The sequence below is a fragment of the Corvus brachyrhynchos genome, unplaced genomic scaffold (assembly GCF_000691975.1).
Source record: "Corvus brachyrhynchos isolate BGI_N302 unplaced genomic scaffold, ASM69197v1 scaffold34, whole genome shotgun sequence".
Lineage (NCBI taxonomy): Eukaryota > Metazoa > Chordata > Aves > Passeriformes > Corvidae > Corvus > Corvus brachyrhynchos.
The window spans coordinates 7262345-7276499 of NW_008238126.1; the positions used below are offsets into that span (position 1 = coordinate 7262345).

At 42.0% G+C, this 14155-nt stretch overlaps 2 protein-coding genes across 4 annotated transcripts in view; both read right to left on the minus strand.

The window, feature by feature from the left end:
- Positions 1-269, minus strand: part of OMA1 (OMA1 zinc metallopeptidase) — a 17928-nt gene extending 17659 nt beyond the window's left edge. Inside the window, exon 1 of the mRNA XM_017733498.1 lies at positions 64-269. The gene's annotated coding sequence lies outside the window, so the exon portion shown is untranslated. The remainder of the gene's footprint in view (positions 1-63) is intronic.
- A 5656-nt stretch (positions 270-5925) lies between these two features.
- On the minus strand, positions 5926-12447 carry TACSTD2 (tumor-associated calcium signal transducer 2). Of its 3 annotated transcripts, none has more exons than XM_017733503.1 (2): positions 9248-12447; positions 5926-8459 (listed from the first exon to the last, which is right to left on the minus strand). In XM_017733503.1, the coding sequence occupies exons 1-2, from the start codon at positions 9838-9840 to the stop codon at positions 8123-8125; spliced, it is 930 nt and encodes a 309-aa protein (XP_017588992.1). In that variant the 5' UTR covers positions 9841-12447; the 3' UTR covers positions 5926-8122. The 3 variants fall into 3 exon arrangements, with proteins under 3 accessions (XP_017588992.1, XP_017588993.1, XP_017588991.1); XM_017733504.1 differs by lacking the exon at positions 5926-8459 and adding an exon at positions 8464-9169; XM_017733502.1 differs by lacking the exon at positions 5926-8459 and having other exon boundaries at positions 8464-12447.
- Positions 12448-14155: the final 1708 nt, after the last annotated feature.

A 14155-nucleotide genomic window follows, 5' to 3' on the forward strand; every position in this document is an offset into this window, starting at 1 on the left:
GGCAGCGCGGGGAGCAGGGGCGCCCCTCATCAGGCGCAGAGCCCGTTCCCCTGAGTGCCTTACGCTGGCTTTGACCGCGGTGTTTCCGTGTCATCTGGTTGCAAAATGTGGAATATGTCAGGATTATTTTAAGTCAGGGTGTACTTTGATGTAAGATCTTTGTACGCTTTCAAGCCTAAATCAGTGGAACAGGCAGCAGCCAGCTTTCCCTAGTCAAGGACATCCGGGAACTAAGACGCTTTAAGGATGTAGCAAATCAAGGTGTTTATGTGTATCCGTGAACACGTTGCTAACTCGGCTGAATACTCAAAAGTTTGTGTACCCAATAGATGAACTATGATAATTATAATAATAAAAATCATGTCTACGGCTCAAAAAGACCCTGTCCAGGTGAAGACCCATCCCCTGAACACGTGTAGAAGTCAGCTGGGGCTATGTAACTTTTATGGAAGTTAGTAATCAATCATCAATTAGTAATCAATCAATCATAATAGAGGGGCTGTGCTTGGAAAGTTACTAACTCTGAATTCCTGTGTGTAAATAACCGTGGGAAAAGTCTGGTGGTCCGCCTTGAATTGTGGATTCTGAGCACTGGTGCTTGCGCAGGTCTGAAATAAAAAATACCTCGAGTGTGCAATTATGGCCTTGTTGCACACCAGTTAACAATCCCATTTTGTGGGCAACAACCTCATGGCTGAGAGTGGCCCTGAGTCCTGGCAGTTCAGAGGTTCCAGACCTTAAAGCTCCTTCACAGAATGGGTGAGGTTGGAAGAGACTGCTGGAGCGTATCCAGTCCAAGCTCTCCCCTCAAAGTGGGTCCCAAGAGCCCTTAGGAAAATGTCCGGAGCTTTCAGAGTTCCCGCGTGCTATGCCTTGTCTTGTTTGCTGTTCTAGAGAAAAAGTCCTATGAGGAGTGGCTGAGGGAGCTGAGGGGGGCTCAGCCTGAAGAAGAGGAGGCTCAGCTGAGACCTTCTCACTTTTGCAACTCCCTGAAAGCAGTTTGAAGCCAGGTGAAGCCAGTCTTTCTCCCAAGTAACAAGTGTCAGGACAAGAGAAAATGACCTCAAGTTGTGCCAGAGGAGGTTCAGGTTGGACATCAAGAAGAATTTCTTCCCAGAAAGGGTTGTTAAACCTTGGAAGGGGCTGCCATGGAGGTGGTGGGGGTCACCATCCCTGAGGTGTTCAAGGAACAACTGGACATGGCACTCAGTGCTTTGGTCTGGTTGACAAGGTAAGGATTGGTCACAGGTTGGACTCGATGATCTCAGAGGTCTTTTCCAACCTAATTGATTCTGTGATTTTTTAGGGACCTGAAATGTTGAAGTGGTTCCTGCCACCAAAGGGCTGGTGACACTCCCGGGCAGGAAGCAGTCAGCTCTTCTGCCATGGTAGGAGCAGAGGTGATGTTTTTCCCAAGAAAACAGCAAGCTGCTAACCTAATGTATAGCTCTTGTCTTACTCTTCTGGCTGACAAGTGTATCTTGAGTGATGTGATGTGATGTGAAAAACAGGTTATTTGCTGAGGGAGGGTGAGGCTGGGATGTGTGGTAATGACAGGGCAGCCCAGACTGCACATAAGCCCTGGTGCTTTGAATGTAAACAGAGGCCCTGTTGTTGTGGAAGGTAAAGAAACACAAATCTTTGCCTTCCAGAGCCACATCCTCTGTGTATGAGCAGAGTCAAGTACTGTGCAGTGTTTGTTCAGGTACTCCTTAGTTCACCTCTTTTTATTGCCAGAGCCCTCTTCTGTGACAGTTCTTAAGCACTGATGTTCATTGACAAGGGAAATATGTAGTGACCAGTTCTTGCAGTCCAGGCCCAAAAAGAACTTTATTTAGTGTTAATCTTATAATTTCCTCTGACACAATTCCTTTAAGACCTGCCCAGGGTCCATTATCATAAGAAGCACAAAATCTGTCAGTCAGTAACACTGCATTAATTTTTGTGACTGCTCCAGTCACAAAACCAGTTGAGCTGTAGCAGCAGCAAAGCACTTTGTGTAACCCAAGGTGTGTGTGTGTCCCAGGTGTCAGGAAATGAAGAATGGAGATGAAAGCTCTCATTAATGTCCTTATTAAACTTTGTATTTGCTTGCTTTTCTTGTCTTTATCTGGAATGCTCCATTCCTAAGCCAAGCATTAAGGCTTTCTACCATTTCTTCTGTCATTTTTCCAGCTCGGTGTCTCCACTTTTTACTGAAAACATACTGGTTTGAGGTTTTTTCTTTGCATGTTTCTTTTTGCAATTATTTGTTTCTCCAATTGTATTATTTAACTCTGTCTATGTAGAGGGTATAGGAGCTATTCCTGTATTCCTGACTTGGCTAAATTCCTCTTAAAATCAATGGATGTTCTGAGTGTGCAAGGATGGGGCTAAGAGTAGTGTTCTATATTCTGCACTTCCAAAGTTTCCCCAAGTATCATTGCTTGCAATTAAAACTTCAAAGCAGACAAGCAGCAAATACAGCACAGGTAATTATAGGATCTATCAAATACCAGCACTAAATATATCTCTGGATGAAAATCTGGTAAACAGTTGAGCAACTGGAAAGTTGTAGAGTGTTTTTTCCTCTAAATAGATGTGTAGTGGAAAGAACATTCTAACTAGTAATTTATATTATTGCTTCTCTTGAATTTTAATGAAGATGTGTGCCTATAACTTTTTTTTTCCCTGAGGAAATAAAAAAGAGTATTCTGTGGCAAAGAGAGGTAGATTAAGACAGTTTTATAGCTGAGTTTTTGCTTACAAGCCTGATGTCTTCTACAAAAAAAAGACTGTAATTCCCATTTCAGAAGAAGACCAGAAAGCAAGTTTTCAATTTTAAGACTGCAGAAGACCTATTGACAGGTCATCAGTGATTTCCTAAGTACAATTAAACAATTAACACCTTAACAGGTACAATTTTCCTGTGTGGATGTATCCATTAGTATTTGTGTATCTCTTCATATAAGTAGCTGTTCTGAACTGAATGACATTTTGTATATGTATGAAATTATTCACACAAGCAAATGCCACATCCAATAAACTTAATGAAAAGTAGTTTAACTCTGAATATAAACAGCATTTTTCTGTGCTTTGTATACAAATACTTCTGTATTTGGTACTAAAGTCTCTCTGCTACCAATTTTGATAATCACAATTAAAAAGTTTTCTGTTAAAATATACAGTCTTCAGCTTCAAATGAAAAAACTCACTATAAAATGTTAAAATATTTGGGTTTTATATAAATCCAAGGAAAAACTAAGTATTAATTGATAGTATTGTTATTCAAGTTTCAGTGTAATTCACTTCTGCTCATGAATGCTGGGCTAAAATCTTGGCAGAAAAAATGCACTCCATCACCTTCTGCAAGTCAGAAATTGGATTTAATGCCACTTAGTATGTTTGGCCAGTGGAAATATCAGGAGTTCACATTCATTTAAGAGATCAGACAATGCTTTTCATAAGTATCAAGATTTTTCCAAATGTTGTACACTAGAATATCCTGCCTTGGTCCACTGTGTCTTGTACTCTCCTTTGCCCTCCCCCACTGAAATAGCAGTTAGAGGATCCTGCTCTTTAAGGATTTCATAGGTATTATCTGTTGCAGCATATTATGTCTGTTGTTGACGTTTAAGAAAAAGTAGATTTAAAATCCAGAAAATGAAGTTACTGAACCACGTAGAAGTTTACTGTAAAACTGTTCCTCTAGATGTTGTTATAAAATTCAATACCAAATTTAATTCCAAAACATGTGTGAAGAGGCTGTAAATAAGAAGTGGTCTTTTCATTTGCCTCCTAGTTGTTCCATGTAGCTTTTTGGGGTGCAACCAGAGCAGCAAAAGTGCTGAGATTTCTCATTTCAAGCCATACAAGGACAGGCATTTATCTCAAAACAAACAACTGGAAAAGGTTGGGTGCATATACCACCAGCACTGTTGGGCCCACATGTAAAATCCTCAGTGGAAAATCAGCAGTGCACATTTTCATAATTCAATCTTTCATTTAGATAATGCAAAGTCTCCCTAATTGTTTCTGCTGGTGCTTCATTGGTGTAGGAGTGTTTTCCCTCAGGGACCAGGGGTCATTGTGCAAATGAGATGTGGATCTTGTCAGGCTGCCTGGTGTGGATGAAATTTTAACTAGGTAAAGCCTGGTACGAGAGATTTGGTTAGAACTGCTGAAAAATAATAGTAAAAGTTCTGGAAGCTAGTTTTTCCTGCTTTGATAGCAATAGTAATGACTTAAGATTAATTTTAGCATTGACAAAAAAACCCCCACCTAATTGCAGCATTTAAAACCCTGAGGCAAATCAGTGGAAATGCTTTGGAAAGGATAATTATACCTGCACAAGGAAGAAGATCTGTTTAATAGCATTAACTGGCCCAATTAAGGAGAAGTGGAGGAAGGGCCAATCTGTTACTTTTTAACTGTTCACTGAAAAAGTGGTTTAGATATTTGAGCAGTGGAAATTGGCTTGGCTTTTTCCAGGGTGATTCCCCAAGGTTTAAATATTTTAAGGACTATTGGAGGGATCTTATCTCCAGTTGTCAGTAACATCCCAGACGTGCAGATGTTTCACCATCCCAGCAGGAGAGACCTTGGTGTATTTACATGGCAGGCATTAAGATTCACATCAGTAACCTAATCTGGCATAATCCCAGTCTAAACATCCCTAAGAGATTATTCTTAAGTAGGGGAAGATGGGACAAAAAGAAGATTCTTTGCTGTTCCACAACAGCAGCAGGTTTGACTGTTCCACCACTGATAAGAGCTGGAGGCTGCAGAGTGGTGAGTGCAGAGGGAGCTCTGCTGCCACAAGGTTTTCCCGAGGGCTTCCCTGCTCTGACAAATAGTGGTGTGTGTGTCTCTAATGTAGGTGTGGGACAGACAGGTGTGTGCACACACCAGCACCTACAAACTAACACGGGCATTTTGTGTCAAAGAGTTCAAGGGTACATACTTGGGTATAGAGGCAGACATGGATTTTACCAGGGGGAGTAGAGAGAACAGAGTTTAAGAGAGTTTTAATCCTTGTCTTTCATTTCCTTGCTATAGTGCTGCCATTGCTTCTGGCACTGATCGTGAGTGAGTTTTAGCTGAAAGCGAAGGCCAAAGCTCACTTTGTGCAGTTGCACGGGGGGTAGTGGCACTGTGTGCAAAGGGCAGCGCTGGCCTCTTCAGAGTTGGAGTGCGGAGAGAGGATTTTTTTTCTCTGCATGTGTTTAATTTGAGCTTTCCAAGGCAGCCAGTTGGAACTGCAGAACATAATTTAGGCAATAGCCAGCTCTGGCATTGTTAAAGCAAGCACACCCCGCTTTATAGCCCAAGTAGGCAACAGCAGAAAGGCACTCTGCTATCACCCACAGAACCCACGGCAGAGAGCACAGGGCCTAATTACTTAAATAAAATGAGCAAACATTCCATTAAAACAGGATGATGTAATCCGGAAAAGGATAACCAGAAATTTTAGAGTTAACATCCTCAAAATCTGAATAATAAAAAGCATTTTAATTTTCCAAAGTTTAAAGCTGACAAAGAGTCCATTTCCTCTTTTTCAGTGAGAACATCAGGAGTGGTAAGAAAGTCAAACAGGCAGAACGTGATGGACTGTTACATTAAAATACATGATCTGCCACATGCAAATGAGATTTGGTGAGAGGTGGCAGGAGACAAATGATTACTCAGCAGGAGCAATGGATCTGCTTGGTTGATTCAAGTCCCCATCCTACAGTAGCTCTACACAGATTTATTCAAGTACAATGATCTAGTCCAAGGAGAGGTTCTCTGAGCCCTGCGCTTCAATTAATTTCTCATTCTACTGATTAACTGCAGATACCTTATCCCTCCTATTAATCAACCCTAGTGCATTTCCAGTCCCTGACCAGTGGGCAGTCCACTGGTGCTTAAGGACTAGCAAAGAAATAACCAACCACAACTCATGGCTTCCATGGGGCAGACTTTTAATGGTTAATAAAAATAGGAATGGCACCACAACAGCCTCTCTTCTCAATCTCATCTACTAAAAAGAAAAGCAGGAGCCAGGAAAAGATGCTGACACTGTTACCTGTTAAAGAGTTTTTCAACAATTGGTACTTTTGTCAGTCCTATTCAATGTTATGCCTAAATGTTTACATTATAATATAAAATCTCATAATTCACCTTGAAAATAATATGTTTTTCTTATGACAGAAAAGAGAAAAATGCAGTGATTTTAAAAGACTGTTGAAAGCCATGGTAGATCCCCAGAAAAGACTGCATATCTCATGATCCTTGATGGCAGGACAGCACCAGCCTCTCAAACACATGGCTTTGATCTGCTCTGCCTAAGTAAGAAAGTGTTTAAGCAATGTACTTGGAAAATTTTTATTCTCATCCTCCATTTCTTTATCTGAGGGCTGCTCAGCTCTAGATTTTTAATTTAATCTGTTTTATAGATGGCTACTTGCAAAATTGTGTGGAGTTAGGCTAAGTTTTGAGTTTTCCTATGACAGGAAAAGATCCAGCCTAGATCTCAAATTCTCACTTCATCTTCTCTCGGCACAAGTGTGTATTCCTGAGTGACAACCAACCAACTTTGACATGTTGCTGTAAGGCACACAATAAATTATAGACCCTGCTCCAAAACTGTGAATGTATTAGTGCTGCTGCTGCAACTGCATAAAAATCTTATTTTGGGAAAACATGATGCATCTGCCCCAAACTATGGACCCAGAGTTTCCCAGCAGGTGAGTGAACAAGCGTGGGGTCAAATGGAAATGGTGTATGTTGAACCAAATAATACCCAACAGCATCTGTAAACAAAGGCAGAAACAGAAACAAAATCAAAGCCTCTTCCCTTATCCTTTTCATTCAGTAGAACCAGAGCTATATATTTATGGTTTGTCGTGGAAGCAGCACATTCCTGACTGTTGTTAGAATTACAAACGAGCAACACTGAAACTAATTCAGAGAAGGAAAGAGCTGCTGGCCCTGCTGCAGTGCCCAGGTGGAGCAGGTGCTGCTGAAGGAAGCAGATGAGAGTGATGGACTTAGACATCCACACTCAGCACAGAGAATGGAACTGACAATATCCCAACATTCAACAACCAGCATTATTTTCTTTAAAATATCCTTCATGGTGGGTATGACTCCCCAGACAAGGAATGCAGCAGATGAGTAGGTAGCAAAGCAGTCCAGTTGTAGTGTGTTGGCCAAATTCCAAGTTCAGTAATTACACTCTGCTCTTAAATTCTCCCCACAGCTCAGCTGGAATAAAGCTCTTTTTCAGCCTGTCCCGGAGCATTGTGTAGTGTTTCTGTGAAGCTGTACAACACTGAAAAATATCTCCTCCCATTAAAATTGCCCAGGGAATTTAGGTAGACAGAAAGCTATTACCAGAGTTGGAATGTGGGCAGAACACCAAGGTTAACTTATACTTGCATGGGGATCAAGGGATCTTTGCTGACGAGGAGTGTCAGACCCTTATTAAAGAGCACAAGTGGGAATAGCTCACTGTGCTGCCTGAATACAAACCCGGGAACCTGGGATCTCCGCACCTGGAAGCGACCCAACACCTGGGATGTTTCCTAACAGATGACTTTACAAAAGCCTCTCATGCTGCAGAGTGTCTTATCATTACCTTATTTTTTTATTTAGTAATATTTATGAAGTTATTTGTTGTTTAAAATGTTCCAGAAACTTTTTTTTTTTTTTAAAGACCCCATGAACAAAAAACCAAACTGCATTTTAAAAAAGTCCACCAAGAGAAAAGCAGCAATATAGCCCAAATATGTTGAGGCAAGTGTTTTAATTTCAGTAAGTAGATACACCAAGAACCCCACAGAGTATTCAAGTATTTAAGCAATCTGAGCCAGGCCTGCAGCAGGAGTGAAAGCATTCTGTGTTATGTTAAATAGATAGATGTAACAGTTTTCTTACCCTCCAAAGTAGGAGTAATTTAAAATATTTAGGTAACTGACTCCCAAATTCATTTATACCCCAAAAATTTATACTTACTAAACAAGAATAATTTAGAACAGTCAATGAACAAATTCCTGTAGGAAGGAAAAAACTCCAAATCCATCACATACACTGAGTCTGTTATTTGTATTCTGTGCCTTTTTTTTCCTTTTCTTCCTGTAGTTGCCTTTCTTCTTTCAGCTCAGGGCAGCTCTAAGCTTGGGGTTTTAATTTCCCTCATTTCTTTACTCTCAAATTTTTTATATTTCCTTGTGTGCAGCCACCTGAGGATGAGCAGCACAGCGATGCCAATGCCAACAGTCAGGACCACCACAGTGACCACAGCACTAATGCCAGCTGCCAGCTGCTTCATGCAGAACGCTGGGGGCTTTTCATCCACATAGTAAATCCAGAGCTTTTCAATAGCCAGAGCATCTCCATTGACTGAGACAGTTAATTGACTGTTGGAATGAAATATAGAGTCATTGTTTACATCTTTTTCAAAGTAATAGGCCACATCAGCTATATCTACATCCCACCTGGAAAGACCCCATGAACAAAAACCAAACTGCATTTTAAAAAAGTCCACCAAGAGAAAAGCAGCAATATAGCCCAAATATGTTGAGGCAAGTGTTTTAATTTCAGTAAGTAGATACACCAAGAACCCCACAGAGTATTCAAGTATTTAAGCAATCTGAGCCAGGCCTGCAGCAGGAGTGAAAGCATTCTGTGTTATGTTAAATAGATAGATGTAACAGTTTTCTTACCCTCCAAAGTAGGAGTAATTTAAAATATTTAGGTAACTGACTCCCAAATTCATTTATACCCCAAAAATTTATACTTACTAAACAAGAATAATTTAGAACAGTCAATGAACAAATTCCTGTAGGAAGGAAAAAACTCCAAATCCATCACATACACTGAGTCTGTTATTTGTATTCTGTGCCTTTTTTTTCCTTTTCTTCCTGTAGTTGCCTTTCTTCTTTCAGCTCAGGGCAGCTCTAAGCTTGGGGTTTTAATTTCCCTCATTTCTTTACTCTCAAATTTTTTATATTTCCTTGTGTGCAGCCACCTGAGGATGAGCAGCACAGCGATGCCAATGCCAACAGTCAGGACCACCACAGTGACCACAGCACTAATGCCAGCTGCCAGCTGCTTCATGCAGAACGCTGGGGGCTTTTCATCCACATAGTAAATCCAGAGCTTTTCAATAGCCAGAGCATCTCCATTGACTGAGACAGTTAATTGACTGTTGGAATGAAATATAGAGTCATTGTTTACATCTTTTTCAAAGTAATAGGCCACATCAGCTATATCTACATCCCACCTGGGTTTCTTGTTCTGGTCCAGGCGGATTTGGATAAGTGGGGGGTCGTACTTGATGGCTGCAATGTACTTGGGGTGCAGCTTGTACCTGCTCTCAAACAGCTGTGTCAGGGCCTTTGCCACGTCGGGAACATCGAAGGCTCTGGAGCTTCTCTTGTGTGTCAGCTCAATGTAGATCCACCTTGTCCGGACCAGCTCGCTGCAGCTCAGGCTCCTGTCTCCCTTCTCAGTTCTCCTCACACCAGCAGTGTTCACGCACCAGCAGGTGCTGGACTGATTGCACTGCCTGGCTTTAAAGACACCACTGTCCTCACAGTCAGGGTTGTAAACGCCATCACTGTCTGACAGCCCATGGGGAGGTCTCCAGAAGCGCTTCTCCTTCAGGGGGATCATTTCTGCCTTCATCAGGAAGCATTTTGAAGTCAGGGTTGAGCAGTCTACAGGGTGATCTGAACCTGCCAGCCTGCAGGTGCAGTTCCCAGGGCTGTCCTGGGCACACACTGCCCACTTGTTGGTTGCACAGGTACAGCTGTCATGGGCTGATGAAGCGACTGCCAGAATTAAACCCAGCACAACCCCAAACAGATGCTCCATAGTGCAGGAGAAAAGCACAGATGAAGTCCTGAGTGACAGCAGGCAGCATCCAAAGCTTTAATCCACTGATGGAGCCTGCTCATTCCTACACCCTGGTGTGCTGCTCCCTTTATTGATTCAAATCAGACCCACCAAACAGGTTCTTCTTCCAAAACAACTGGCATCTCCTTCCCAAATCCCAGTCAACAGCTTCCTGGCTCCCTGTTACTTCTCAGGGAGTGGCACCTGCCTCCAGCCGCCTCCCTCGCTCCTGCTTGATGAGGAAACAACAGGGAAGAGACAGCAGCCAAGCTCCTACCATGGGCTTCCCTTATGGATTAAAGACAAGCAGCTGGCCCTTTCCCTTTAGACTTTTTATGGACTATATGCAAATGGGTGTTTAAGGAGTTTCTCCCATTTCTTTTGGAAGAAATCCTACTCCTCCACTCCACTCCTTCACTTCCATCATGGTTTTTCCTCTGTCTTTCACCGCACAGCATCCGTATCATTCCACTATCTAGATTCTTATCAGTTATGGACTTTCTACTTTCATAGCTTATTAAATAAAGCCTTTGGGAGTTTTATGTTTGCTGCCTGGAGCAGGTGTCAATTCATGAGGAACCACTGCCGACCAGGCTGATGGCTGCTCTCCTGCACAGAGAGCACAGGAGTACAGCTTCATTTTCCAGCACGGAAAGCTTCTCTCCCACCTTTCCTTTGGCACATGCTCATCCCAAGGCAGCACTAGGAATGCTGATTTTCATGCTTATGCTACCCTTACAAAGTTGTTCATTATTTCTGAAGAAATTTTTTAATCTGAATTTTAATGACACCTTTCACAGAACACTCCAGTGGCTCCCAAGTCTCCCAATGAACTACAAACCCATATTACCATGTGCTTTGGCAGCAGCTGACAGAGACTTTCCAGTTTGCATTAAGCAAGTCCCATTCATTTGATTTTTCAAACCCTGTCAGACTCTTTATAAATCATTATTTTGGGACCAGTAATGACCACAGGGCAGCGTGAGCACTGTACTGCCAGCCACGTGCCTTGCAGTCAGCTCCTACCTGTGTGCTGCTTACCTGAGCACTGCCCCACTTCCAGTCCGTGCCAGCTCCTGCACTCATGGACTATTCAGAACTCAGAGTAGGTGTAAAATCAGAGCTCTACATGGAAACAGGATGTAAATACCCTCTGCCAAAGCAGGACACAATCTGGACATTCCTTCAGGTAACAATACCTGTAGCTACCTTTCTTGGAAAATAATTGAGATCTACAGCTATAAGTATTATTAAAATTACCAGGTAAGTCAATTTGTCATGTTGATGATTCTGTAATAGTTTAGCAACTCTTTTCCCATTTTTAAGTCATTCATTTACCCACACTACAATAATCTCCTTTTTTAAAATTTTCACCTCCCTCCTTCAAAGTCAAAATCCATTTAACTATCACCTGCCTCCTCATATCTTGTCTTTATTTTATTTCACATTATTTAAATGCCAAATGTGAAATATAGTTCAAAATTAAAGTGTACTTCTTCACTGACTTTTTCTTTTACTGGTGGATTTCACCCTCTGTAAATAAGGAAGGAACAGACTTACTTTAAAGACAAGTTTTTCCAACTATCTATGTACTTATATATATTTATATATGTTAAAAATATATGTAATGCCTCTATGACACCAAAAAAAGTATTATTTCTTTTAATCCATGCTAAGCTGTAACAGTACTACAAGAGTTAATTATTTAGAACAGCAGGCTGTAAAAGGAATAATCCTGTAGGAAATGTGGAGTGCATTATTTCTTTAGTGATCTCTGCTGCCATGGAAACAATTTCTCAGCACAATTCTAAACCTCGTAAAAGTAGGGCAGTAGGTCTATGTAAAGCAGCAATTAAACAACCCGAATACTTTTATCTAGGCCATTAAATACTTTGTCCAGCATCACATGTGATTACAGTGTTCACTGGGATGTTAAACCACCAGCTTGTTCCCGTGGGGATGGATGAAGTCCCTTATCCCTCACTTCCTCAGGGGTGCACAGCACCAGCACAGCACCTTTCTCTCCCCATGCAGACACTTGGGGTGCTCAGCTGTGCCACACCCCCCTTTTGGGGTGCACTGTCCTCCTCCACAGCCTCTCGTTCCCCTACACACACTCTGTGCTCATGGCTCAGCCCTGCCCAGTAGAGCAAATTCTCTCCAGCACAGCAGAAAAGGAGCCTGGTTAACAGAGCTGGAACCAACACACTTGGGTCAGATCTGGGGAAGGAATATGGCTGATGGAAAGGCTGGGCACCTTCAGGCTTTGCCCATGCAAACCCCTCACACTGCTGATTCAGGACTGTGAGATGTGTGTGGCAAACACTGGGGTACCATCCCAGCATCCCTGCCCCAAGTACCACTGGATAATCTTCTGAAGGAGACTAAAGCATAGGGGGTGTAAAACAAATGAAGGAAACAACTCCACACCGAGGCACACGGCTCCTGCCCTAAACGTGCTCCCTGGCCGCAAGTTTATACACCCTCCTAAGAACAGTTTTGCTCCGAGTTCCAAACCTTTCCTGCAGCAGCTGTAACAAAGCGCCCTCTGCTGGAACCGAGCTTTATTCTGTCACTTGGTCATTGCCACCGACACGAACAAAGAAATTCCAGACCCAGTGCTCGGAGACAAGAAGCTGTTACAAATACAGACACATCTTCCAGGGTATTGCATATATAGTCTTTATTAGTAGACTCTTGTCTATCATCAGTCAGAAATAGCAGAGAAGCAAGCAAAGGAAAAAAGTACTGAATATCAGTGGCAATAGCGTTAACTTTTTGCTTGGTTATGAATTGTTTATTTTTTTCAACGCAATTGTTTTTGGAAAGTTAATTATTTTAAAAAAAATAAAAATAGGGATTTTCCCTCCCCTTGCACACAAGATCTGCATCCCTGTGAGGCAGCACTGCTGCTAACTGGGAGAGCAAAACATGATTCAGCCAACAAATGTCCATAGGGATATTTGCCAGAATTGACATCTTCAGGGAGGTTGTTTGGGTTTATTTTGTGGGGTTTTGTTTGTTTCTTTTTTCCTTTTCTAAACTGCTGAATTCCAGTTTTAACTGTATCATTCTACTCACTACTCAACAATTTCTCATGTCCTGAGCAACAATTTAGTAAGGTGTAACACTGGTCCTATGGAAAGGAATAGCAGATTAGTCTGCACAGGTCCACTGAAACAAAGCCTAGATGGGGGAATAAAAGCTTTATAATAAAAAGTTTTCATGCCTAAAATGTGTTTGGTAGTAGAACTGGTATATTAGTAAAACAGATTTTTATCTCCTGGGAAGCATGCAACTTCCAAACTCATATCATTAACCTCTCGGTGAAACTAAATGATGAAAAGTAGGTTAGTTTATTTTCTTACCCTGGCTCATGTCAACTAAATCATTACTCAGCATCACAGCTGTGCTCTTTCCAATTCCCACAGAATTCTGTGTGCTAGACTGGACCCTGATGGTACAAACACTGTGTTTTCTCCCACACTACCCTGCAACAAACGCTTGGAAATCTGGAGCCTTTATGTGCATGGCAAAGGCTCAATCCTGTCCCGTGTCCTCAGAAACAAATCACTTCAAAAGTCAGGGTTACTCAAACCTTTCCTTATGTAACAATACTGTTAAATCCAATAATACAACTGTGTTACTTTACCTCAGTGATCATTACAGAAAGAAGCAGCCAGGACATTGTTACCACTACCTGGGTAATCCTGACCCATCCTTCAAGGGCTGGGAATACCATGTGGACAACGAACAGTGTCTACTTCATGGTGCTGTAACACAGGAGGTTCAAAATCCTCCTCCTAACCAGCTCTAATTACTGCTGTCAGGACATTGACACCGGGGGATTTCCCAGAGTAACCTGTGCAAAACTGCAACCCAACAGCCCATGACTGAGAGGGAGGAATGCTTTCCCACCTGGAGTGTAGCTTAACCAGGAATCCAGGAATCCATGCAATACTGGTAGTCAGGAAGCCCCAAAGATGACAGTTTAGAGTAAATGCAGGCTGGGTCAACAGGCCAGATAGAGATGGATACACCAAGTGATAAATTACACACAGTAGTGGGACCTAAAGCTGTGCACCAGCACATCTGAACATAGAGAGAGCACACAACCCCCACCAGTACTTTTGAGTCTATAGCTCTTAAATGTGGGAAAATCACTGAGTTTCAAGGGCTCCTATTTTTGTCTGATCAGGTTCTGCACCTTCCCCTTAGTGACAGAAAGAGACTCATGAAGCCTGATAAAAATATAACATTAACTTCCTGTGAAGGAGTTCCCTCCTTGGGATTT